The 27,877-nt window shown below is 34.6% G+C and overlaps 3 protein-coding genes across 3 annotated transcripts; 1 reads left to right on the forward strand and 2 right to left on the reverse strand.

Moving 5' to 3' along the window:
- Positions 1-225: 225 nt before the first annotated feature.
- Positions 226-3,384, reverse strand: LOC133197555 (uncharacterized). Its single transcript, XM_061333645.1, has 4 exons — positions 3,356-3,384; positions 1,532-2,640; positions 1,126-1,248; positions 226-497 (listed from the first exon to the last, which is right to left on the reverse strand). Exons 2-4 carry the CDS (start codon positions 2,627-2,629, stop codon positions 303-305), a joined length of 1,416 nt encoding a protein of 471 aa, XP_061189629.1. The 5' UTR covers positions 2,630-2,640; positions 3,356-3,384; the 3' UTR covers positions 226-302.
- A 47-nt stretch (positions 3,385-3,431) lies between these two features.
- Positions 3,432-9,285, forward strand: LOC133197550 (succinate dehydrogenase [ubiquinone] iron-sulfur subunit, mitochondrial-like). Its single transcript, XM_061333639.1, has 8 exons — positions 3,432-3,567; positions 3,915-3,989; positions 6,068-6,126; positions 6,884-7,027; positions 7,316-7,517; positions 8,236-8,345; positions 8,549-8,663; positions 8,783-9,285. The coding sequence occupies exons 1-8, from the start codon at positions 3,499-3,501 to the stop codon at positions 8,870-8,872; spliced, it is 864 nt and encodes a 287-aa protein (XP_061189623.1). The 5' UTR covers positions 3,432-3,498; the 3' UTR covers positions 8,873-9,285.
- Positions 9,286-12,342: 3,057 nt separating this feature from the next.
- LOC133197551 (transmembrane and coiled-coil domain-containing protein 4-like) lies at positions 12,343-27,728 on the reverse strand. The gene is made up of 12 exons (XM_061333640.1): positions 27,598-27,728; positions 23,463-23,665; positions 21,358-21,490; positions 18,574-18,671; positions 17,784-17,927; positions 17,355-17,477; positions 16,941-17,102; positions 15,282-15,418; positions 14,488-14,572; positions 14,144-14,261; positions 13,838-13,958; positions 12,343-13,466 (listed from the first exon to the last, which is right to left on the reverse strand). The coding sequence occupies exons 1-12, from the start codon at positions 27,702-27,704 to the stop codon at positions 12,765-12,767; spliced, it is 2,133 nt and encodes a 710-aa protein (XP_061189624.1). The 5' UTR covers positions 27,705-27,728; the 3' UTR covers positions 12,343-12,764.
- Positions 27,729-27,877: the final 149 nt, after the last annotated feature.

The raw sequence follows: 27,877 nt of genomic DNA on the forward strand, positions 1-27,877 counted from the left end.
AAACCCTTGGCCAGAGAAGATTAAACTTACATAAAAAAAATTACTTATGACTTGAGAATGTGTCTTGACCTTCACCTAAGGTTTTTCAGGCAAGTTCTAGGCTACTTTCAGAATCATGTAATTCTTGTCTGGTATTTCTGGGACATAATAAGTTATTAATGAGAATTATAGAAAATGCACAAATACCATGAAATTTGTAAAATTACCATCAGCTGAAGAGATAAGTAGAGTATGCAATTCAATTTATTACGTAGTAATTACAATCAATAAATAAAATACAGCTATCTATATTTAACTGATCGTCACTTATTTCTAGATCTAAGGTAACTGTTACTATCCCATACTCTGTTGTGTCTGTAAAGATCAAATGCAGTCATTGGTGAGGCCTTGACAAGAGGCTCAGAAGGGGTGGAAAGTCCAGGGGTAGATAACTCTGGAGATTCTCTCTGGAATTCTGGTGAGAAAAACTCCATCAGGTCTGGCTCACAAGTTTTACTCTGACAAAAAAATTGAGATATCTATTAAATCAAGAAGCTGGATTATAATGCAAAACTGTAATTATTTCTTCATTCTATTAAAATTAGAAGTTCTCAGACAAATGCTCATGTATGTTTGAATCATTAACAAAAAAAAATACAATTAAAAAGAATCACATTATAAATCAACCCCTTCTGTGTTGGTTCTGTGCAATGTTTTAGTCAGTTTGTCAGTACATGTAACTGAACAATAAACTATAATTCAGTGTCTAACAGTATCTGTACAGTATTCTAGAGTATGTGTTAGTACCTATATACAAAGTCTCACTCTTTGAGTACCTGTACCTGTAACTGTCACCGCTAGTACCTTACAATATCTGACTGTAGCGAGTGTCTGTGTCAGTATCTGTTCATTATTTTAGTGACTTTGTGTACCTGTTCAATAAGTTAATTGTCAGTCAGTGTCTACATAAAATGCTAGTGACTGTGTTGGTAGCTGTATAGTATACTTGTGACTTCAGCACTGATACCCTGAGACTGTCAGTACCAGTATAAGACACCAGTTACTGTGTCATGACATTTACAAGTACAATATGATTTCTAGTGACTAGCAGAACCTACACAAATACACAGCTGACTGTGTAAATACCTGTACTCGTGGTTTGACTGGCTTGGCTCGGAATGTGTGGACTTTGTCGATATCCTCTGCAGGGACACTAAGGCTCACCAGTCCTCTGAAATGAGGGCTACTGACATTCACTTTAGATGAAGCCTGCAGATTAAAATATAAGTATCATTATCATCGTAGACACAACTTTGTTATACAGTTCACATATTAAATTTCTAATATCTCCTGAATGTGACAATAGTTACAAAGTTCACAGACACTAAGACAGATGAATTTTATTACATGTACTTTAGTTATTTTATCATTTGTACTTTTTGTAAGATTACATGTAGTAGCTCATAATAATTTTGTGTAAAATAAAGAAATCAAGTCAGAAAAAAGATTTTGAAAATACATGTAGTGCAATACTTGAAGGAATACTACTAACTTTTTCTCTAATATCTGATGAGACTGTCTCTGATATCTGTAACTTTTTATCCAATGCCTTCACAACATCCACACTGCTTTCCTTGAGGCTCTCAATCTCCTTCCTCATTCTGAGAGTGCTGTTGTACTCTGGTCGCATAAATACATGTTCATACTCCTGAACTGTGTCTGTGGCTGGGTCACTGAACGGGTAGGTGTAATCAGAAAGTGCTGGCTTCTCTTGGGTCTCCCTGGTAACTCGGACCTTTCTTTTATTTGTCCTATCTTTGATATGTTTTATAGGAGCATTAGGCTCTGTTTCTGGTTTTGCTTTAGACTTTCCTTTCTTTTTTATGTTGTCACTTTTGAGGACACTAATGACTCTCTCTTCCTTGCTGTTTATGGCTGAGGGTATGACGGGTAGCACAGGTTTAACACTCGTGTCTTCTGTCACACTTTTACTTGTTTCTGATGGGTTGTTTATACTTTCAGTAGCTAGAGGAACATACACAGGTTTATTATCTGTGTTCTGAAGTGCATACTTCAGTGGTTTTGCAAAAAGCTCTTTTTTAGGTTCAGACTCCTCCAGATTGTCAGAATAATCGAAAGGTCTGTAAGACTTTCTAGTCTTTGAAATTAAATCTCCATCTTGGCTTACCACAGAATTATCTGACACACTGACATCAAATCTTACATGCTGTCCATTAGAGGCACCAGCTTTATTCCTCTCTTGAACTTTCTTGTTTGCGATACTTTTCTCAGGGGTAACACATAGTTCAGGATCACATCCAACAGGATAATCAGGCTTTGACTGTGGGACAGGCTTCTTTGGTCTACCTTTTGTGACAGGTTTCTCTGGTGTTATACAGAGCTGAGGGTCTGGACCAATCAGATCACTAGTAATTCTCCAAGTGGGGATAGGTACCTGACAAAGTGGAAGAGATTCTTCGGAGCTTTGGGAAATGTCCCAGCCTGGGGGAGGGAAATCTGTATGTGGTTTACTGGCAGCATTGAGAAGTTCATAATGAGATACGGCACCATGTCCCTTGCCTGGTCCTGGATTTAATGGATACCTATGTGCCAATGGCTCTGTGGGCTGACAAATGAAGTGTGTGGCCATTTTACTGTATCCTGTCAAAGCAAAAGTATACACAGGGGTATTTACATAAATCTAATTAAATGACATGGATATCAATTTAAAAACAAGTACTTTTGAATACAACTATTCAAATAAAAAATAAAATTAAGTATAATTTAGAGTTTTAAATATCAGGTATTTCAACAAATCATAGCAAAGATGATACTCAAAAGCTTTCTCATACTGTTTTATTAAAACAAATTTCCTTAAAAACATGACCATATGCACTAATGCACTAAAGCTCACACACATAAATTATCATCTTTTCATAACTCATGCAAAATTCAATTTGAAGTATTAAGGTTTGGACATGATTTCTTAAGTAAGATATATTATTCATTAAAATCATTATACAGGAACTTTGAGAGACTTTTGTTTATCTTTAACTGCTTAAAACAAAAATAAAAAAGTAAATTATGGCTTAAAGGTACTTTGGCATGAGTACACTTATTAGCAAATCATAATTACTGTTACAAAATATGAACAAATATTGAGGTCAGCAGTTTTATAAGTGTTACTTAATGAATTTAAAAATAAAACAACTAATATTTACATGTTGCAACATGTTCAATTAACTTCATGTGTTCGAGGAAGAAAAAAAACAAAACCTATTGAATTAAAATGAGATATTCTAAAAACAAAACTGGATTTTTTACTTTCTAACTAAGAATAGTTCCTTCATTTTACATATATTTCGAAGAAACTTACAAGTCTACTATCTGCAGTTTTCACCTGTTTGTTTTCTCCGCCATTATCATAATATATACGCATGCTCACAGCCAGTTTCCTTCCAAAATAGAAAGTACAGTGTGCGTCTGCGCTAAATTCATGTAACCTCAGAAGACTTCAAAATGTCGACATCAACGGTCACGAAGCTCGGCCTGGGCCCTGTCAAGAGGTCTTTTGTACAGCTGATGCAGGTAACAGAATTCTATCACTATCAGAATAAGTGTCGTTATACAGGCAGAAGGATGAAATATGGAAAATTAACCTTGCTTCTTCCAGATTTAGTGGAAATTTATTTACGTAATTGATAATATTCAAGGTTGTGTAACCAAACCTTTTTTCTCTTTATTATTTTTAAGTTTACGGGACAAGATGGGATTAATAGTTTGTTTGTTTTTTGGTTTTTAAACCAAGACATTGACTCAAAGATCGAGTTATTTGATGGCTGTTATAAATCTCCCAAAAATGTTCTTGGTTATGAAAGACAAGGAAATTATTAAGATTGACAGTGTTATATTTTAACTTGATGTTATTATTTTAGACAAGATGTACTCAGACTGCAGCTGCAACAGCATCACAGCCAGCACGAATGAAGAAATTTGCTGTATATAGATGGGTAAGATTACATATTCATATAATATGCTTGATTTAATAATCATTTGCATGCAGATTCAGTAAAAGGTCTCAGTCTCCATTGCAAATTTCAAAAATTAAGGTGAAAAAATATTCAATTTCAACATTGTAATGGTTATCAAAAATATTAATAGAGGATAAGGCACAATCGAACTAACTTCGTTCTACAGTAAAGCAAAATATAAAAAAATCGTAAATATTTTTTAAACTTAAAATTCCCAATAGGAATAGGTACAGGGTCCGGTATCAAAAAAGGTCATTTAAGCCTTTACATGAACTTCACTAATTACAGGGACCTGTAGCAAAATTTTCTATGTAAAATCTAAAAATGTCTAGAAAGAACATCTCAGAGGTTCCCATCATGCTTCTAATGCCGTATTTGTTGTACAGACAATACAATTACAGACACGTGCCATAAGTATTCGGTCAACATGGCGGCTTGTTTACGTATGAAAACGAAAGTATCAATTTTCAAACATTCGCTATAATAAAATAAACTAATAAAAACATAATTTATGTTAAACTTACTTCTTAATACTTCGTTAGATGTCCCTTGAGCCTGATTACATTTAATATGCGGTTTGGTATGGACTTGTAGAGGTTCTGAACATACTCAGGTCTGATGCTTGTCCAAACGCCCCGAATTTCCTCCACGAGATCGTCTTTAGATTTAATAAAGGATATACGTCCCTGAAGCTTTCTTTTCACCAGTAACCAAAAGGTTCTCTATAATGTTAATATCTGGCGACTGGGCAGGCCAACTTAAGCAGTTTATGCCATTCCGAGCAATATATTCTTGGGTAGACCTGGCCCGGTGAACGGGGGCATTGTCGTCCTGGAAGAAATATCCACCCCTAGGAAAATGTCTAGCTATCACTGGCCACAGGTTCTCTTCCAGAATGTCCTGATATTTTTCTGCATTAATGTTTCCATTTACCGGTGTAACTGTCCCCACACCATTCCAAGAGATACAGCCCCATATCATTACTTCGTACCTGGGTTGCGATGTCCGGGGTTGAACAAGATCGGGTCTCCAACCTTCGTTTCTCTTGCGCCAGATGTGAACTCGCTGGTCATGTCCAATCATAATTTTGCTCTCGTCAGAAAATATTACTTTATTCCAGTTATTCTGAACTGTCCACCTCCTTTTCTCTCTACACCATGCAAGTCTTTTTCGACGATTAACTTCCTTCACTACGAGTTTCTTCTTACTCACACACCTTCTGTATTCGTGTTTATGTAAATGACGCTGAATAGTCCGCTTACTTACAGTTTCAGTCTTGCCTTCGTTAAACTTTGATGTAATGTCACTCAATGATTCCCGACGATGCGTTTTCACCAGCCTTTCCAAACCACGATAATCCCTTTCTTTCACTTTCGCTGGTCGCCCACTTCTTGCTTTGTTTTCCACTGACCCTGTGGTAAAAAACTTTCTTGCTACATCGATAACGGTTGATTTTGGAATTTTCAACATCTCACTGACCTTGTGACGGGACAGACCATTCTGTATCAAATCTATAATGATATTTTTCGCCTCCATCCCAAGCTCTCGCCCTTTTCTACACATATTTTCAAATTCGTGATTCTGACAACTTACGCTAAACTACAGACGACAACAAATTATCATGTGATACATCATGTGACTAAAAATCTAAATCTGGAAGACTTCGTCATCAATGACATGTATTACGAAAAAATGGAGACTCAAAGTATATACTTTCGTTTTCATACGTAAACAAGACGCCATGTTGACCGAATACTTATGGCACGTGTCTGTATGTACCTCATAAACATGATATTTAACTGTCCTGAGTTTCTTCTAAACTTCTTCCAACCTGTATTCTGAAGAACTGCAACTTTTTTCAATAATCATTGAACTGCTCAATCTTATGTCTCATTGTCACATTTTAAAGACTCCTCCCCCCTTCCCCTAAATAATTTGGGTATTTAAACATAAATAAGACAACAGTTCTCAAAGAAGAAGCCACAGTCAAGTTCACTCTATTAAGAAAACCATTTTGAAGAATATGGTCACTGAAAATTTGTCTCTTATTTTCACAGGACCCAGAAAAGCCAGGAGACAAACCAAAAATGCAGACTTATGAAGTGGATCTTAACTCGTAAGAGATAATTCTGTTACATTGTAACATGTAAGAGTGATAATTTTAAGCACTCATTTACATTGTAATTCAGAAGTTACATTGTATCACATAAGGGTAATGTAACCATTCAGTAGTTACATTGAATCGCATATAAACATTGTAACCATTCAGTAGTTACATTGTATCACAGTAGAGTATTCATTGCAACAATTCAGTTGCATTTTTAATTTTTTAGTACATGAGAGTGGTTATTGTAACAAAACAATTCACTTTCAGTTACATTGTAACATATAGGTGTGATTAGTGTAACCATTCACTTACATTTAACACATGAATGTAATAAGTGTAACCATTCAGTTACATTGTATGTGGTTATTATAACTGTTCAGTTACATTGTAACACCTAAGTGTGATTTTTGTCGCCATTCATTTACATTTCTGTGGACAAAACTATAAAATACATGTACAATTGGCATGTATACCAAGCAAATATTTGTACTGTGAAAACACTCGTTTTCTGAAGAGGGGAGGGGGGGGGGGGTTGGTTGGTTAAATTTTTGTCACTTTCTTGGTATGAAGAGACCAATTAATTCATGTCCTCTAAGAACCTTAATTTTAAAATCAAATCCCAAGAAGTAATACATGTATTTTGAGATGAAGGGATGTTTTTATTTCATGTAAGGAATAAATTATGTTCTTTTCTCAGTTTTTGAAACCAAAGTTAGACTTTTTCTAGTATATACATCTGATAGGGTTGTATTCTTTCTTTTTCTAGATGTGGTCCTATGGTCCTTGATGCACTCATCAAAATAAAAAATGAAATGGACCCTACTCTAACATTTCGACGATCATGTCGTGAGGGCATCTGTGGTTCTTGCTCTATGAATATTGGTGGAGGAAACACATTGGCATGCTTATGGTATGTACGAAAAGGACAAGTACATGTACTAATGTAGCCTGGATAAATCTGACTGTGTTCTGAGGTGGATATGGGAGTTGTTGTAACATTGTTGTCTATCAGTAAAATATGTGCACCATTAACTTTAAATAATGCTTTCAGAAGAACATTTGAATCTAAGAAAAAGGAAGAATTTAAAAAAGTGTTGACTGGCAACTTTCTTTAAAGAGAACATTGCATTTGACTTTCTTCTCCAAGGCATTATTGTACTGAACATTAAATGTACTACACCTATATTATCTTTTTTAGCAAAATAGACGATAACTTGGGTAAAACAACCAAAATCTATCCACTCCCTCACATGTATGTTATCAAGGACTTAGTGCCAGACATGAGTAACTTTTATGCCCAGTACAGATCCATTGAACCTTATCTAAAGAAGAAGGATGGCAGTGACAAGAATATTGGGGACAAGCAATATCTGCAAACTATGGGAGATAGGGCCAAACTGGTATGTTAATTCACATTTTAGGGTTAAACTGGATGCCTGCTATGGATAAGATATGGAGCTAACCTGGTACATGTATGCTTGTAATTATCAGAAATGGGTTAAAATGGTATGTTCATTGGGAAATTATTAGGGGTGTAACGATATACCAATATATTGGTAAACTGTAACACAGAAAAAAAGTTCCATATCAAGGTACGAAAACTTTTACCTGTGTGTCATGATATACCTGATACATGTATACCATTTTGAGCAATTTACATGTATGTTAATTTATTTAGTTCAACCTAATAAAAGTGGAATTTCTTTGTTTACTTATGCTGTTTTTATAGTGTTCAGAGCTTATTAAATGTTACATATTGCCATAATGCATTAATAGTGAACTTGATGAAATAATCTACAAAAGTTAATGTAACATTTTTTTCTGTTATACAGAAATTCTCATTTGAAAATATTGCAATATGTATCATGATACAGTCATAGTGTATCATGATATACAGTATAGCAGTATCATTACACTCCTAGAAATTATACCTCAGAATTGTATATTTTCATATACCTTTAATAATTAATGTAATCACTTATGAAAAAATTATTCTAATTAAATGAGAAAGATTCTACATGAAAATTTTTTAACATGCAGAAATAGTCTCGGACTAGAAAGAAATTCATACAGAGCAGTGAAATAGGAATGTAACTATAAATTGTATGTCTTTGGTAGGATGGCCTGTATGAGTGTATACTGTGTGCTTGCTGTAGCACTTCCTGCCCCAGTTACTGGTGGAACTCGGACAAATACCTCGGACCTGCCGTCCTCATGCAAGCATACAGGTAAACTGCCACTGAAGATAGGTTTTTGTAGGTGTCCTCACATAAGAATTGTGTAAATTGAATTCTCATAATCTTTCCTCCCCTTTTGAAAAGTAGGGACTGTATAGTTTAAGGATAATGTGTGCATGGTGTTAGAGATGCTTTCCTCTACATCTTGTAGTGTTTTGTATATGATAGACCATGTTTTTTTTTTTTTGCTATAGGTGGATGGTGGACTCGCGAGATGATTACACTAAAGAGAGACTTTTTCAGATGGAGGACAAATTTTCTGTTTATCGATGTCATACAATTATGAATTGCACAAAGACCTGTCCAAAGGTGTGTGCAAAATCAGGAAAAAAAATTTTCATCTCATTTTTCATTAAAAATTTAATAAATAGAAGCATGTGTCACAAAATATGGAACTTGCAAGTTTTTAAGTAATTATTTTATTGCAGGGTTTGAATCCCGGACTTGCCATTGGAGAGATCAAGAAAATGTTGGCCAAATACAACAGCAAAGAAGCTAAAGAACTGGCAACAGCTTAATATTCAACTAAACATGTTTACTTGAACTGCTTTTGTTGTAACCCTGCATCCAAAACAGTCGAGCATTTATCAGACAGTGCCACATCTCTGGCCAACTTGACATTCTGTGACAAAAAACCTGATCTGCTTCACTATTATCTTGACAATTTAAAGGATTTTTGTTTTGATACAGTGTATTTAAAACACACATCCTTTTTAAATGTGTAATTGGTCAAGAAATCAAATTTAAGTCTTCAATGTTATGTAAAATCATTTCTTGGCTATATTTTAAAATTTTAATCATGATAAACCTGCTATGTTGTTACGTTTATTTTAAAAGATTTAAGTATTTAACAGGTACAGTATAGAAATAGGTTGCTTGCTTATCCATTTTATTTATTGTATCTTTGACAATAAATTTGTTAAATTGAGAATCTTTTATTTTTTTGATAAAAAGTTTTTGCATGTATTATCCTATTCCTTATACACATCATCGTGGGATACTCATTGGTGATCTTGTCTTTTATTATATACCCAAGTGTGTATCGCTCAATTTTACTGTTGATTTCGTACAATCACGTGACGGTGTAATCCGACTTTCCGGATCACCACACTGTGGTTTTCTGAATTCATATCACCCCTCTCTGAAATTGATGACTTAGTACTCAGAAACATGACGTTATTTTTCATGCGCATCAAAAAGTTCCTTGACAATATGCTTTGTTTAATGGAAAAATCTTATATCATTGACCTCAAAAGTTTTTTTTAAAACTATATTTTGCTAGTTGTAAGGGGGGTATATAATAAATTTATCATTATAACAGTAACTTGATCCGAAGAGCCGTATCACGTCTCGTTGACAGGCGCGGAGCGTCTCGTTTGATCTGATGATCCGCGCCTGTCAACGAGACGTGATACGGCTCTTCGGATCAAGTTACTGTTATAATAATGTACATTTACTCAGTGATGAGTAAAACACGAGATCACCCGTGGGTATCCAACGATATATACACATATTTACATCACATACCAAGAAAAAAAGCATTTTACAGGGCAGATAGTGTAATGCAAATTCATGAATTTGTACATGATTTTAACATCACTTGAAGATACCACCCCACTGTTGCCTTACCAAAGTTATACATCAAGAGTTAGCTGTTGAAGTGCCTGATAGACACATATATCCAGTATATATAATATGGAGATCTGAAAGCAACTTCTTGAATATTCCTAGCATTTTACAATGATTATGAAACTATAGGCTCATGGGCCATCTCACCTATTCACCATGGCTCTGCTGTTCATCATCATCCTCACATGGTCAGGGTCCTTAGTCCACTCATGGTCATGGGACCCCTGAAAAACTTCATTCAATCTTATACAGACTGTCAAAAGCGACATTTTTCAGGGAAATTATAATCTTGATTGTTTTTTATCTCTCGGCCAAGCCTTTTGATGACAACCTGTAACATAAGCACTGAAGTGTCAACTGTTTACTCTCTGCTTAACGTTTTATGTAAACATATGAAAACTCCAATTTTATTGGTGCTTCTTCATAAGAGAAGCAAGTCTATAAAATGTTGAATTAAGCTAGCAGGTGTTTCATGACCATGATTGGACTCGGACCCCTGACGTTAGGATGGTTCTTCATTAGCTGATTTTTTCCCCCTTTATATTCCCTGGATGTAAAACTTTGATTATATATTGTGGCCCCATCTTACCCCCAGGTATCATAATTTATACAAAATTGAATCTACATTATCCAATATGATTCCACATAAATATGACTAATCATGGCTTTGCTGTTCTTGGAAAAGAAGATTTTCCCTATATATTCCTGTGTAAAACTTTGATCGCCCATTTTGGCATAACCAGACCCCTGAGGGTCATGATTTGAACGAAATTGAATCTATACTATCTGAGGATTCATATATATAAGTATGACCAATATGGTTTTGCTGTTCTTGAGAAGGTTTTTGAAGACTTTTCATATACATGTATATTCCCACTTATAACTTTGACCCCATTTTTGTAGCCCCACCATACCCGTGGGTCATGATTTGAACAAACGTACATTATGTAATGAAGCTTTCACAAAAGTTTCATCTTTTTTGGCCCAGTGGTACTTGAGAAGATTTCTAAAAGACACCATTATTTTCAATAATTCTTAATTATCTCCCCTTGAAAGAGGTGTGGCCTTTCATTTGAACAAACTTGAATCCCCTTCACCAAAGGATGCTTTGTGGCAAATTTGTTTGAAATGGGCCCAGTGGTCTTAAGAAGTAAACAATGGACAGATGCCAGCCAAAATGTGATCAGAAAAGCTCATATGAGCTTTCTGCTAAGGTGAGCTAAAAACTGTCAATGCTGTAGCCAAGTATATATATATATATATATATATATATATATATATATATATATATATATATATATATATATATATATATATATATATATATATATATATATATATAAAGTAAGACTAGAAGTTCTGTAAATAATTTATTATTGAAATTAAAATATCATTGCACAAAACCATATAAATCTGAGGCCTCATGTATACATGCATTTATTTGTGAAAATCTCTTGCATTGCCTTTGGGTACAATAAAGCATGTGTGGAAGACAGTAACCCTGGGATAAACTGAATTCTGCTTGGATTTGTTTCTAACAGTAACAAAATCAGCTATACATGTATATACCAACTAAATCAGAGAGAGATTATCACAAAGACATTCATGTACATGTTAAAGTCTCTATTAGTAACAAAAATATAGGAAAAAAATAATAGCACCAAGATTGTAGTAGAAGCATAGAAAGCATCAGACTTCATGATATTACAGATTCTGTGTCAAATCTATGCAACTTGTGGTAACTTGTGTATCAAACCTTTGCAAATACATTTGGTAACTTGTGTGTCAAACCTTTGCAAATACATTTGGTAACTTGTGTGTCAAATCTTTGCATACACATATGGTAACTTGTCAAACTTTTGCAAAATACATTTGGTAACTTGTGTTGCTATGAGATAATAAAACTCTATAGCTGTTCATAAATGATATCTCTATTTTCTTTCTTGAACTATAAAGGCTTTAGAAAGCATAACACAATGAGGTAATGGTAAAAAATATTGGGTTAATATGATTAAATTTGTGTATAAAAAATGGCACTAAAATCTCTGGATAGTGTTACAATAAATGGCACTTAACGATCAATAGCACTTGATGTGTACAAGCGATGAAGAAAAATAATTGAAACCCATACCTGGTTCAAACTATAGATCTACAGCATACAAGACAAGTACGTGTGCTTTAAAGGGTAAACCACCCCAGGCCGTACATGGACAGGACAATTGATATGAGATTGACATTAAATTCTGCTGTACATGTAGATCTACTTTCTTTAAAAAAGAAATTATGATTATGAGGATATCTAAATCCTCCTTAAAAGAACCATAATTTTTGTGACATATCAAAATTAAAACATTTACCCATTTCAAAAATAACCTATAAGTTAACTGATACATTAACAAAGGAATACATAATTAGATCTGCATGATGTATAACATAAAAATTGCTTATTTGATTAATTCGTTGAGATACTTTCAATATTCTGCTTGTCAGTCTTTTTATTATACATATAGCTGTAGAAAAAGTAACTGGGAGAATATGCTATACATCTATGACATTCAAGCCTTTCTAGCATACAAAGCCAATTGCAAACATTTTCAAAGTGGTAATTCTTAGGGAACTCCAAAGGATAAATCTGAATAATCTTCATCAAATGTAAAAAAATATAATGCAAATAAATTGAAAACAAGAAGTTTTACCTGCCGATATCACTACTGCAGCATCAGTAGTATATTTTACAAGTGTAAACAATTAATCTGCATACAACTTAGTTATAAATCAGTTTTAGGTGTTGGTCCTCTCCCCCTCTGTGCTGTTAACAGACAGTTGTGAAGGTTTACTAGTGACAGGATCAGCACCATTATTATTGACTCCAGATTGACATGTCTCTGGTAAATCAGTAACAGGAAGAGCTCTCTCTTTAGAACCCTGGCTTTCCACTTCTCCACTGCTTTCAATCGGTGGATGCTCCACCTTGTTTTCTTGATTCTTACTATTACAGTTAACATCTCCTTTATCTGTTTTATTTCTATCACAGACTGAGTTGATATATTCCTCTGACTTGGTATTACTGCTGTTCTTTCTATCCGTCCCTGCTTGAGTTGCCGGTAGTGATCCATCAGAACTTAACTGGCTGTTGCTTTTATCACCCTCTACACCACCAGTACTGACTTCTTCTTGGGCCCCTTCACTTTTCTTCACTATCTCAGCCCCTTTGTATCCACTTCGATCCACCTCTTTTTTCTCTTCCTCTCCCTGGTCACTCTGGTTTTTGGTAGACTTTGAGTCTTTCCCACTGTGCCCCTTACTACTCTGTGGTCCCTCCTCTGTCTCCTCCTCACTACTAGTGAAGCTATCACAGCTTTCAGACTTGGGAAAGAGTTTATGGGGAGGTACTTTACCTCTCACCATAGCTTCCTTGGTTCTTATCCCTACAACCTTCAAAATAGTTGGCAGCTGCTTCATGTAGTCTCTGTGTCCAGATACCTAAATACATCAAAGAAAAAAAATGTATACCTTAAGTACCCATATACTGCTTTAACTGAAATACTTAACAAAATTGCTGAAAAGATTTAACTTCTGGCATCTGATTAACTAAACAACTTTCTGATGGGATTATTTATTTATACTTTAAACCAAATTCTCGATGCCTTTTGAAAAAAAAAGCAGACATTTGTACATATCCTTTCACTCAGCATATAGATGAAAATGAAAACATGTAACTGAAATTGAGCAAAGAAATTTTTAATGTGTTATAAATGAACTGTAGTCAACAAATTTTTAAAATGGTATCATGTGTGAGTATTGTTCAGATTTCAGCGCTTAAAATTTATGTGTGACCTGACACTGGCACTTACTACATCACTTAGGTCTATGTTGTGCATGCGGCGATTATTCCACTTGACGGGTCCTAGACCTGCCACTGTTGTGAAGTGCACATTAGCAGTTCGGAACAGGAACTTTAGCAGCCAATCTCCCCTATATCACAAATTATTTTGAGTTACATTTGTACATCTGACAAACATGTCAATATAATGTATTTTTGGAATTCTGATACATATTTTTTATATTAATATAAAGAATATATAAGCAAATAGAAACATGTTTAACAATAACTGTACATTTATCTATACACTGAGTACACAGTATTTTGGAGGATTTACTTGGTGTATCCATTTATAATTCGGCCTGCTACAACATGGCTCAGCTTCTCCCACTGCTTGACACTCCCAGAAACAGGTGCCCCCAGTAAAACTACATCCTCCACTATCCCCTCACAGCCTGGAAAAGATTTGTTTCTCTGACATTAATCAACTTGTACAGGACTTCCTGTCTTCATTGCTCCCAGATGCAGGAACCAAAAGAAAACTGTATCATATACAAAATAAACAAGGTCTGGTAATGAAGACAGTTTAATGTTCTCTGGAAGTAGACTTGACTGGTATTGTAAGGAAATTTACACTTACACTGCAAGGGATTTCATTAAATCTTTGCCAAATTTACATACCTTTTCTCTTTACCATTTCCTCCAAACAAGAGAAGATGACTCTAGCACCAAGACTGTATCCAATCAAGGTGACAGGTCGATTTCCCTGTACAAAAAGCGGACTCATTACAAAAATGTCCTTAGCATTCAGCTTATCAGTTCTGACTAGTAGTACAACAGTAATCCATATTTGTGCTTAATGTTGTAGAAGTTGTGCATGGCAATGTACTTTGAGAGCACTTTTACATCTTCACATTTAACATCAATATACTGTTAGCATATCATTTTTGAAGAAACAGATAATTCTCTGAAAGATGAACAGGGACACCCTATCTCCATTCCAGGACTAGATACTACTCTCCTGCTTGATCTTCATTACCTGCTGTCTGGTCAGTAGAGCCTCGGCTAATTCTTTCCCTGCATATGTTAGCATATCATAGCAGACTAGATTACCTGTGACTGGCCAGCAGTCCCTCGGTTAGTTCGTTCCCTGTAGATGTAAGCATATCATAGCAGACTAAATTACCTGCTGTCTGGCCAGTAGTGCCTCAGCTAATTCTTTCCTTGTAGATGTTAGCATATCATAGCAGATTAGATTAACTGCTGACTGGCCACAATGCCTCAGCTAGTTCGTTCCCTGTTAGCATATCATAGCAGACTAAATTACCTGCTGTCTGGCCAGTAGTGCCTCAGCTAATTCTTTCCCTGTAGATGTTAGCATATCATAGCAGATTAGATTAGCTGCTGACTGGCCAGTAGTGCCTCAGCTAGTTCTTTCCCAGAAGATGTTAGTAAATCATAGCAGACTAGATTACCTGCTGTCTGGCCAGTAGTGCCTCAGCTAATTCTTTCCCAGTAGATGTCGCTCTCTGGATACACACGTTCCAGGGATTATCTAGAACATTGGCTGCAGACAACAGAGCAGAGGGCCAGGCTATGGCTGTCAGAAGACCTACAAAAATAAGCTGGAATTTAAATATTATCAATAAATATTATGCTTGCAACAAATCTTACTTTTATCGAAATTTTTGTATGCACACCATTTAACAAGTTAATACATGTACTTGTATGATTGATTAGCATCAATTATGTGTAATGTATCTCCAATTTTTAGTACATTCAATATCTATTTTTCATACAAAGTGTATTGAAAAAATGTTGAATTCACCATAACACAGACAAGGAGGTCAAAATTATTACAATGTCAACTTCAGAAATATTAAACATCATAGTCCAATGTCTTAAGTGAAAATCAAAATTCAGGCTCACAGTGAACAGTAACTGTTGCTCCCTCAATTTAGCTATAGATATGGTGTGTATTGCTTTAAAAGTTCTATTCCATTCAAAGAGAATTTACCACGATATTGGAAATGCACAGAAACTTTCTTTGTAGCGTAGTCTTGGGGATCTGTGAATTTAACTTACTACAGGCTGGGTATATTCTTCATTGGGGATCCACAAAAACTTCACTGTATCCTTAAATTTGCAATATTCATGTTTGTACTAGCGGTAAACCAGTTTTACTGTTTATGTATTGAACGATAAATTTGGATGATCATTGTATTATATCTTGGACACAGTGCAATCATATTTTAAAAAGGCATTAACATGCTTATTGAATTTATAAGCATAGCTGTCAGTATTATGACATGATAAACGTAAAAAATTTTACAATTCAATGCTTTATTTTATTTCACCATTTATGTTATATAATGAATACATATACCCTGTATAATAATTGTTTAGTGGAAAAGTTAGTCCTTAAAGTTTCCAGGTGAACTTTCACTCTATTGCTTTCAACAATCTTATTTACCAGACACAATGGTGTACTTGTTTACCAGACACTATAGTGTACCTGTTTACCAGACACAATGGTGTACTTGTTTACCAGACACTATGGTGTACTTGTTTACCAGACACTATGGTGTACTTGTTTACCAGACACAATGGTGTACTTGTTTACAAGACACTATGATATACTTGTTTACCAGAAACTATAGTGTACTTGTTTACCAGATACTATGGTGTACTTGTTTACCAGACACTATGATATACTTGTTTACCAGACACAATGGTGTACTTGTTTACCAGATACTATGGTGTACTTGTTTACCAGATACTATGGTGTACTTGTTTACCAGACACCATGGTGTACTTGTTTACCAGACACTATGGTGTACTTGTTTACCAGACACTATGGTGTACTTTTTTACCAGACACTATGGTGTACTTGTTTACCAGACACTATGGTGTATTTGTTTACCAGACACTATGGTGTATTTGTTTACCAGATGCTATGGTGTACTTGTTTACCAGACACTATGGTGTGTATACTTGTTTACCAGACACTATGATATACTTGTTTACCAGACACAATGGTGTACATTGTACTTGTTTACCAGACACTATGGTATTATTGTTTACTAGACACTATGGTGTACTTGTTTACCTGCCACTATGATATACTTGTTTACCAGACACAATGGTGTACTTGAGAGCCTCCTGTGTTGCCATGCCCATGGCTCCATTAAGGATATAATCGAAGGCTTCTCCCAGATCCATCAGGTACTTAGTCTCCCACCTCAGGCTGTACTGCTCACGGGACTCTGCCAGCGACTGCCACGGCATCTTAAAGTCTGAAATGGAGTGTTAATCCAAGTTCTTTATGTATCGATAGATATGTCTTACAATTCAAAAGATTGTTGAAGAAAAAGAATGAAATTCAATTTCTGAACTTTCCACATCTTGCCTTGTTTGTTTTGTTAATTGGCTAAGTTAATTTATTACACACTTAAAGATTGTTTGAAAGAGAAGATGCCACATCATTTTGTGAAAAATAGAATCTCTTTTTCAGTTTTTGATATTTTTACATCACATAGAAGACTAACCTGGCATTTCCTTGGACAACCATCCTGTGACGGCAATGGTCACATGTAGCTGTTTTCCGTCCATCATTAATGGCTCAAACTTAAATTCCTCAACAGCCCCAAATCGCCTCTTCATTTTGTATCCTAAATAAGAGAATAATTCTGAATCCCTCTATCATTTCTACATATTTGTTGAAGGAAGATCCTTCTATATGTTTGATAAGCAATGACTCAACTAAGAGTTCAATTTTTTATGGAACACAAGATCTAGTTCATAGAATCCTACAACTGAACAGTCACATTTGCATTCTGGATTTATTGACTTTCACATATGTAAATTACATAAACAAACTGTTTTATTCATAGCATTTTCTGCCCTAATTATTTTCCCCCTTTCCATCCTTGAAGCCAGAATACTGTATTTAATTCTCATCAGTAGTGCACACTTACCCCCTAGCCCTGCACCAGCCACCCCAAACAGAGACCCAATGATTGCCACGCCTGCTGTAGACCCTAGAGCGGCTGCCCCAGCACCCCCGATAATCGCCCCAGCACCTGCTGCCACTAGAGGAGCTGCTAAGCCCCCTGTCAATCCTGGAAAATGAAACAACATGTGAACAGAACAGGAAAAATATCTAACCATGAAAATTAAATAAAGGAAGTATTATATTAAAAAATTTACAAAATACTTTGTTGCAAAATTATAAGACATTAATTTGTGCATTTTGAAATTACCATATTTGTCAATGGTCGAAAAAAATGTATAAAATTGGCCAAGATAACAATGAATAGGGCCGAGTATCGGTTGGGAATTTTATTGCAATATATTGCGATATTTTAAACTGTATTGCAATATGTATTGCAATATTTTTAATAACAGTTAAAATGCTCTTTTCTTATTTTATTAACCTTCATTTATAATCAGAGTGAATAAACATTTGTGTTATAAATACCTTATAGCAAAAAAAGACTTCAGTTTTGCATCAAAATACAACCCTTATTGTTTGGCATGATTAAAAGCATTTCTGGCATCTTAAATTTCATATTTTTTTTTTAGAAATCCCAAGCCCAAGCATTTTACTGACATACCGGTACTGGAAAAACATATCGCAATACGATATTTTTTGTTAATGAATCACAATATACCAGAATATTGATATTATTGTGCAGCCCTAACAATGAATCTTACATCTGACATATCTGATCATCCCTAATCTTTGTTTAAAGAGTGAGTACTAACCAATCAGAGTTCCTCCTCCAACTGTTGCTAAACCAATCAGAGCTATTCTTTTTATCTTCTTGCGCTTATCTGTTTTGGCTTTCTCTTTTTCCTCTTCCCTGCAACATTTACCAAATGATATGTTCATACTTTGAAGCAATATTTCCATCATGGAATATATTGTTACATTTTCAATAAAATTACATGTAAGTACTAATATTTTTATGAGAAATGATCCACAATTTTGCATATTTTTGACAATATGATCAAAGTTAGAAATACTAATATGTAGATGTGCATTTAAAATCAACTTCCCCCATTTCCCTAAGATTTGAGGTTAAAAATTAGGCAATTTTTAGTATTGGTATAATTTAGGTAAAGAAAAAATATTTAATTTTTTTTATCCAAATAAATACAATGTGTACCTAATTTTTTTTAAACCATACACTTTAAACATATGGACATAAACAAAAAAAGTTATATGATGATAAAGATTTATGAACATGTACATCCATTTTAATACTGATGTACGACCTCAAAAATAATTTTGATATTGGGAAATGTTAGGACATTTACATGAATAAAATTCTAAAGGATACTGATTTCTAGAACAAACATGCTTAATATTTATATTTAATAAATCAATTAAAATGAAGATGCATAAAATATGAGAAATGATCTATTTAAAAAAATCTGAATGCTCAAGCTTTATACATTTTCATAAAAAAAATTAAACATATTACCCAAAGGTACAGTTGAATACAATTACACTATAGCAATATTTATAGATTTAGAATCTTATGTCTAAATGTAAAGAAGGATTGAAGCAATAAACAAATAAAGAAATAAATAAAAAGTGAATGAGAAGTGAACTATAGCTACATGTATAATCAATTGTGTGTATATTCAATACAACATTCACAATACCAGTACCTCCTTTTTCTGGTAAGCAGTTATGAAAGCAATTGTTGGAGAAATTATTACAATATATTGTTGTTTGGTTTGCAAGCTAGTATTCTAAATAGAAATATTCTTAATGTACATTCAGAAAAGTCTGTAATTGAAACTAAAGTATAAAGTTTTTTTTTAGTAAAAAGTTAGTAAACAGTTTAAATATAAATTTCCTAAGTTCAAAATCTAACTTCAATCCTACTCATGATGCTGAAATCATACATGTAAGTTTGTTTCTCTTTTGTCAGTCTTAAAGTTAGTTTTTGTGTCTGTCTAATAACAAAAATCTTTCTACTGACTCTGTATATTGTATGATTGTCTGTCTGTTGACAACTTCTGTTGTCTGATTATCAGTCTACTGACGAGATCTGTGTGTTGACAATCATGTCAGCATGGTTTCTGTCTAATGTCAACATATATTGTATGTGTGTTGACTATGTCAATCTTTACTGTGTGTCTGTTGACTATGTCAATTTTTACCGTGTGTCTGTTGACTAGGTCAATCTATACTGTGTGTCTGTTGACTAGGTCAATCTATACTGTCTGTCTGTTGACTAGGTCATTCTATACTGTCTGTCTGTTGACTACGTCAGTCTTTACTGTCTTTCTATAATGTCTGTCTGTTTCATGTGTTTATCTCTACTGTCTGTCTGTTGACTGTGTTTGTCTATACATCTGTCTGTTTACTGTCTTAGTCTATACTCAATATCTGTTGACCATGTCAGTCTATATAGTCTGTTGCCAAATTCAGTCTTAACTGTCTTTCTGTTGACTATGTCAGTCTATACTGACTGTCTGTTGAGTGTGTCAGTCTATACTGTCTGTCTGTTGACTGTGTTAGTCAAAACTTTCTGTCTAATGACTATGTCTATCTTTACTGTCTGTTGTTGACTGTGTCTTTCTATATTGTCTGTCTGTTGACAGTGTCAGAGTATACTGTCTGTATATTGATTGTGTCTGTCAATACTTTCTGCCTATTGACTATGTCTCTGTCTGTTGCTAACTGTGTTGACTATGTCTCTCTATACTGTCTGTCTGTTGACTATGTCTGTATACTGTCTGTCTGTTGACTATTTCTCTATACTGCCTTGTCTTTTGACTATGCCTGTATACTGTCTGTCTGTTGACTAAGTTTCTATACTGTCTGTCTGTTGAACATGTCTGTATACTGTCTTGTCTGTTGAACATGTCTGTAAACTGTCTGTCTGTTGACTATGTCTCTATACTGTCTGTCCATTGACTATGTCTGTATACTGTCTTGTCTGTTGACTATATCTGTATACTGTCTGTCTGTTGACTATGTTTGTATACTGTCTTGTCTGATGACTATGTCTGTATACTGTCTTGTCTACTATCTGTCTGTTGACTACGCCTTTATGCTGTCTGTCTGTTGACTATGTCTCTATACTGTCATGTCTGTTGACTACGCCTTTATGCTGTCTGTCTGTTGACTATGTCTGTATACTGTCATGTCTGTTGACTACGCCTTTATGCTGTCTGTCTGTTGACTATGTCTGTATACTGTCATGTCTGTTGACTATGTCTGTATACTGTCTGTCTGTTGACTATGTCTGTATACTGTCTTGTTTGTTGACTATGTCTGTATACTGTCTGTCTGTTGACTATGTCTCTATACTGTCTGTACATTGACTATGTCTCTATACTATCTGTCTGTTGACTATGTCTCTATACTATCTGTCTGTTGACTACGCCTTTATGCTGTCTGTCTGTTGACTATGTCTCTATACTGTCATGTCTGTTGACTATGTCTCTTTACTGTCGGTCTGTTGACTATGTCTCTATAATGTCTTGTCTGTTAACCATGTCTCTATACTGTCTTGTCCGTTCACTTACTCCGACAGTTTATATTCCCGGGCCTCCAGTGAATCAGCTAACAAAGACTCAATATCCTCTACCTGGTCCCAGTTGATCCTTATTTGCCAGGCAATATATTTTATCAAAGTTCTCATCCGGGCATCATAATGACCTACAAATAAACAATTTATCACTCTTTACTTATCCTGAAACAGATACTACAACATACCAACACAAATGCCTATTTGTTATAGAGCATATCCCATATATTTTTTTTTTCAAACTGCCATCAGGGATGTGATTGTTCCCAAATCTTCTACAACATTGTGTACCAGAGAGATGACGTGACTGTAATAAGCATATTCAATCAAACATTACTTTGAGATAAAGATGGACATTTACAACAGATTCAATATTTTTCAGTAATATCCTACTTATCTATTTCCTGGATTCAGAAAGCATTTCGATAGCTAAATCACTAATATTATAAAAGCTTTGCATTGGTGTCCATAAACATAACTGATAATTTGTGCATGTTACTCAAGACAACAAACACATTAATTATTACTTTCAACAATATCAATTTCATTATGTCAGACTGAAATAAGTTGCTGTTTAACAATTGCACAAATTATGATGATTACAAATTTAAATTGTTATTAGAAGTTTTTTTTTTCAATGTTGAAATAATAAACCTGGAAAAATATAAATGCGATTAAAAATTAATTTATATCATTGATGTTATGAGCAGTTTTAAGAATGAAAACTGTTTAGCTGTGAGGAGGCACATGTTATCATTAGGAGTATAACAACAGGCTGATATACCGCAATATATGAAAAAATTGTACCATATCACAGTACAAAAACTATATAGCTGTGAAAATGATTTAGAACATTTTAAGCATTTTATTCTATTTCTTTTCAATTAAACCTTCATTTAAATGACTTTCTTTATTCCCTTCTGCTGTTTTTATTGTGTTCAGGGCTCATTAAATGTTGCTTTATGTATTTCTGAACTGAAGAAATAATCCACAATTTTTATCTTTTCACATTGTGATAGAGAATTTCTCAACTCAAAACAGAGACACACAAATTATATAGAAAATTATGAAAGGTGAAATATTGTGATGTGTATCGATCGTGATACAGTTCCAGTGTATCATGATATACCACGATTTGCCTTAGCCGTATTGTTACACTTATAATTAACACCTACAAATGAACAGTTTAATGCATGTTTTCTTAACGGTTAAAAACAAAAAGCTTAACTTGGATTGGATGTCCTTTCAAACATTACCATTAACTTTTGTAAGAAATGTTACATTTTGTTGTAAAAATTGACAGCCTGGGTGTGGAAATCAAGTTTGGATTGTGAATCAAAACTTTACACCAAAATTTGGTTTACAGTGGTGGAAGGAAAGACAATTGTGGTTGTTTAATTGCCAAAGCCAATTTAAAATCAGAACCTAGGTCTGTGCAAAGACATAAATCTTGTCCCAGTGAACAAGTGGAATTTCAAATTCAAATCTCATTCAAAATTTTATCCATCATAGCACACAGTGAACATATTTTGCATTAAGAATATTATGCATTAAATTTATAATTGAAAGAGCAAATTAAAACTTGAAAAGTAATTCTTATATACTTTCATAACAAAATGTGAATCAAATAATTAAATAATGAAGACTTACAATTTGTGCCACTGTCCTCTTAAGTGGAAAGATTACAGTGAAAAATTACATTAAGTAACATAAATTATACCTTGCATAGTCTTGGTAAGAAGTTACTGATATTCTCTTTAAGATGAATTCAACGATGTGCTAATTCATGATACCGCTAATAAATCATTTATAAATACAATATATGGCGCGATTGTGTGTAGCCCTAATTCATGAATACGCCAACAACTCAATACCCAGTGATTGCACAAAATTTTGAATACGCTAATTTATGTACACGTACAGTATTAACATACATGTAGTTCTGAATGCTTGGAAGCAAAATTCAAGTCCCAGAGACTTCTTTATAACCAAGTTGAACTATACTATTGTTTAAACATTGGGATTATGATCTTTATGAGAAAAGCAGAGGAATGAAACAGATTTTTATGTACTTAAGTTTAATACATTGATCATGATTCTAACCATTACAGACAGCTAGTGTTACTAGATCAGTGATGACAGGAAGTCCATTCTTCTGTAGACATTCTTCCTCCAGGAGGGAATCAGCGAAAGCTCGTGGGTCATCACAGCAATTATCCTCCATCATCACCATGATCGACTCCGATGCCTGCTTAGACAGACATAGATGCTTCATGATCTGCTCTAGTGTCTTCTTCTTAAAAGAACTGAAAATTTAAATTGCTATTATAATCATCAAAGCTTAGACACAAAATTCTAGATCTTTTATTAGATTCAATAATTCAGATATTTTGGGTACTTCACTTTGAAACAATTAAAAGAAAATCAAGTGAATTAAAGCATATTTTATTTATTACTGTACATTTGTTTTCAAAGAGCTAAGCTCACTTTATGCATAAAATGGCCCTGCCCTTATACCAATTACTGGTACCAGGTAATTGAATATCACCTTATCATGCTTATTTCCCATTTCAAACATCAGTATAAAGTAGAGACTTAGCTCTTTTATTTTCTATATCAAAAATTCCTTTCAGAGTTCAGGAATTGGAAAACAGGCTTTATAAAACAGCAGTCGTATTGAATTTAATTTGCAGAAAACAGATGTATTTGAGCATCTTCAGCAAAGAATTAAAATATGAGCACATGCATCCCTTGATCCAAAAAATAAAAAGATATTTCATAATCTTCTGAAACAGTTCTATCATTATATAATTTGCATACTTTGGATCAGGGGTTGTGCTTTATACAAAATATTGAAAATTCCCTTAAACTTTTGGCCATTTTTGAAGAAATTTTCAGGGTATGAGAATAATAACGCAATTTATGACATCAAAATGTATCGACTAGCAAGAAAATTAAATCATTTTTAATAGATTGATGTGCAGTCTCCAAGAGTCCAAGTCATATTTAATGCAATGTCAACTAAAACTATATGAGTAGTTTTCAAATTAACAGAGCAAAAAAAAGGGGGGTCCTAAGTGAACCTTGCTCTTTGAAAAACTTCAGACAGTTTAATTTAGGAATGACTCTAATTATTGGCCAAATTATTGGAGTATAACCTGGTTTGGGTCGGTTTACACTTTATAATCCATGAAGCAGATTATAAAACAGCGTAAACTGACCCAAACCAGGTTATACTCCAATAATTTGGCCAAGAATTAGAGTCATTCCTTATAATTTAATTTTAAAATCATTAAATAACTATGGGTGTAAAATTTCGTTGCTTTATATTAGTTCAAATTTGCCGCTCAATAATACAACCATAGTTACGGAAGTAACGGAAGTGATGGGAAGCGAGGGGAGGTAAAAACTGATACATAGGCCTAGAAGCCTTGTTGTTTGTTTACATGTGGTAAGATCGAATTATTGTTTGAAGTTAAAGGTACATTTATTAAATCTGGAATTTTCCATAAATCCCGAGGACTGGAAATGAGAGGATTGTATGGATACAAATGATTCAGCTGGTTGTCAGGGGGGGGGGGGGGGGGGGGGGGTCCCCATACCAAACCAGGTTATACAGAAATAATTTGTGTTCCTTTTGGGATATTAACCAATCAGAGGCTAGAATACAAACAAAATTAATTTATTTGCATATAGTCAGAGACTTTGGAAATTTCAAGTACATTTAGGTTAATAGCTTGCAGACTAACAATACATACATTATGTAAGAAGCATGTGTATACAAACATCCATCTTCCTTAGTCAAGGCTTCTGATCCACTCCACATAAATATTAGAGCAGAGCGGATCGGAAATTCTTGACTTGGGACGATGACAATCATGATGCAAGTCTTGGAATTAAATACATATATCATTAATTCAATTGCTGAATTGAACATGTTTTATTGACAAGAAGTCAACAGGATTAGATACAAATTCAGTAACTTTAGGCAGTCTTCTAATACAGTTTGTAAAGCTGCCATATTAAATATATGTACATTTACATGATCTAGTTCTACAAATACATCAGTAGTGTCAAAAACTGAAATTCAATGAAACAAGAGGCCCATGGGCCACATCGCTCACCTGAGCACATTGGCTAGGCAAAAGCACAAATCAGTTCAGTATTGAAAAGATTACCTGGGGGGGGGGGGGGGGGAGGGAGGGGGGCTTGAATTTTAAACTACCTGATGATGCTTCCATGTCAATATAACAAATGGCTTTGTTGTACTTGAGAAGATTTTAAAAAAATTTTCCCATATATTCCTTTGTAAAAATTTTATCCCCCATTGTGGTTCCTCCCTATCCCATGGGTCATCATTTGAACTTGAATCTACACTACCTGAGGATGCTTCCATATCAATATGACTAAACATAGCTTTCCTGTTCTTGAGAAGAAATATTTTTTCTATATGTTCTTATGTAAAACTTTCGATCCCCCAATGGGCCCCACCCAACCCCTGGGGGTCATGGTTTGAACAAAATTTTATCTACACTACCTGAGGATGCTTCCATATCAAAATGACTAATCATGGTTTGCAGTTCTTCAGAAGAAGATATTTTCCTATATATTTATATTTAAGACTTTGATCCTCCATTGTGGCCCCATCCTACCCACGGGGGTCATGATTTGAACAAAATAGATTCTACACTACCTGAGGATGCTTCCACATAAATATGATCAATCAGGGCTTTGCTGTTCCTGAGAAGAAGATTTTTAAAATTTTTCCTATACATTTCTATGTAAAACTTTGATCCTCCATTGTGGCCCCATCCTACCCCCGGGGGTCATGATCTGAATAAATCTGAATCTACCCTACCTGAGGATGCTTCCATATAAATATGAACAATCTGGGCTTTGCTGTTCCTGAGAAGAGGATTTTTCCTATATATTTCTATGTAAAACTTTGATTCTCCATTGTGGTCCCACCCTACCCCCAGGGGTCATGATTTGAACAAACTTGAATCTACACTACCTGAGGATGCTTCCATATAAATATGACTCATCATGACTTTGCTGTTCTTGAGAAGAAGATTTTTAAAGATTTTTCCTATATATTTCTATGTAAAACTTTGATCCTCCATTGTGGCCCCATCCTACCCCTGGGGGTCATGATTTGAACAAAATAGAATCTACACTACCTGAGGATGCATCCATATCAATATGACTCATCGTGACTTTGTTGTTCCTGAGAAGAAGATTTTTAAAGATTTTTCCTATATATTTCTATGTAAAACTTTGATCCTCCATTGTGGCCACGCCCTACCCCCAGGGGTCATGGTTTAAACAAAATAGAATCTACACTACCTGAGGATGCGTCCATATCAATATGACTCATCGTGACTTTGTTGTTCCTGAGAAGAAGATTTTTAAAGATTTTTCCTATATATTTCTATGTAAAACTTTGATCCTCCATTGTGGCCACGCCCTACCCCCAGGGGTCATGGTTTAAACAAAATAGAATCTACACTACCTGAGGATGCTTCCATATAAATATGACTCATCGTGGCTTTGCTGTTCTTGAGAAGAAGATTTTTAAAGATTTTTCCTATACATTTCTATGTAAAACTTTGATCCTCCATTGTGGACATGCCCTACCCCCAGGGTCATGATTTGAACAAACTTGAATCTACACTATCTAAGGATGCTTCCATATAAATATGACTCATCATGACTTTGTTGTTCCTGAGAAGAAGATTTTTAAAGATTTTTCCTATATATTTCTATGTTAAACTTTGATCCTCCATTGTGGCCCCGCCCTACCCCCGGGGGTCATGATTTGAACAAATTTGAATGTACACTACCTGAAGATGCTTCCACATGAGTTTCATCTTTCCTGGCCCTATGGTTTTTGAGAAGAAGATTTTTAAATGATGCATTTATTTTTTCACTAATTCTTAATTATCTCCCCTTGAAAGAGGGCGTGGCCCTTCATTTGAACAAACTTGAATCCCCTTCACCCAAGGATACTTTGTGGCAAGTTTGGTTAAAATTGGCCCAGTGGTTCTTGAGAAAAAGATGAAAATGTGAAAAGTTTACAACAACAACGACAACGACAACAACGACGACAAAGACGACAGACAACGGACAAATTTTGATCAGAAAAGCTCACTTCAGCCTATGGCTCAGGTGAGCTAAAAAAAACTGTTCATGTCACAAGTTTTTGGACAATACATACAAGTAATGCCTCTTAACTCACCTGTCCTGCTCATCAAACAGCTGACTTAGGGATACTGCACACAAGGCAGAATAGGAGTAGGACCCCACATCTGTAAGACTGGCCACCAGACTCTTGGTAGCCATCATATGATTTTTTCGTTGATTACTGCTCTGAAATTACAATCCTATTATATTTTTCACTTTATCTACATAGCATAATGAGCATGTGATAATGTTTAGGGCCCCTTAGACAATAAATCCTCTGGGAACTTCAATATAACTACATGTAAATTTGTACAGAAATATAAAGACTTTTGCCT

The sequence above is a fragment of the Saccostrea echinata genome, unplaced genomic scaffold (genome assembly GCF_033153115.1).
Source record: "Saccostrea echinata isolate AGI-Se365-2 ecotype Australia unplaced genomic scaffold, CSIRO_AGI_Sech_v1 ptg000030l, whole genome shotgun sequence".
NCBI lineage: Eukaryota > Metazoa > Mollusca > Bivalvia > Ostreida > Ostreidae > Saccostrea > Saccostrea echinata.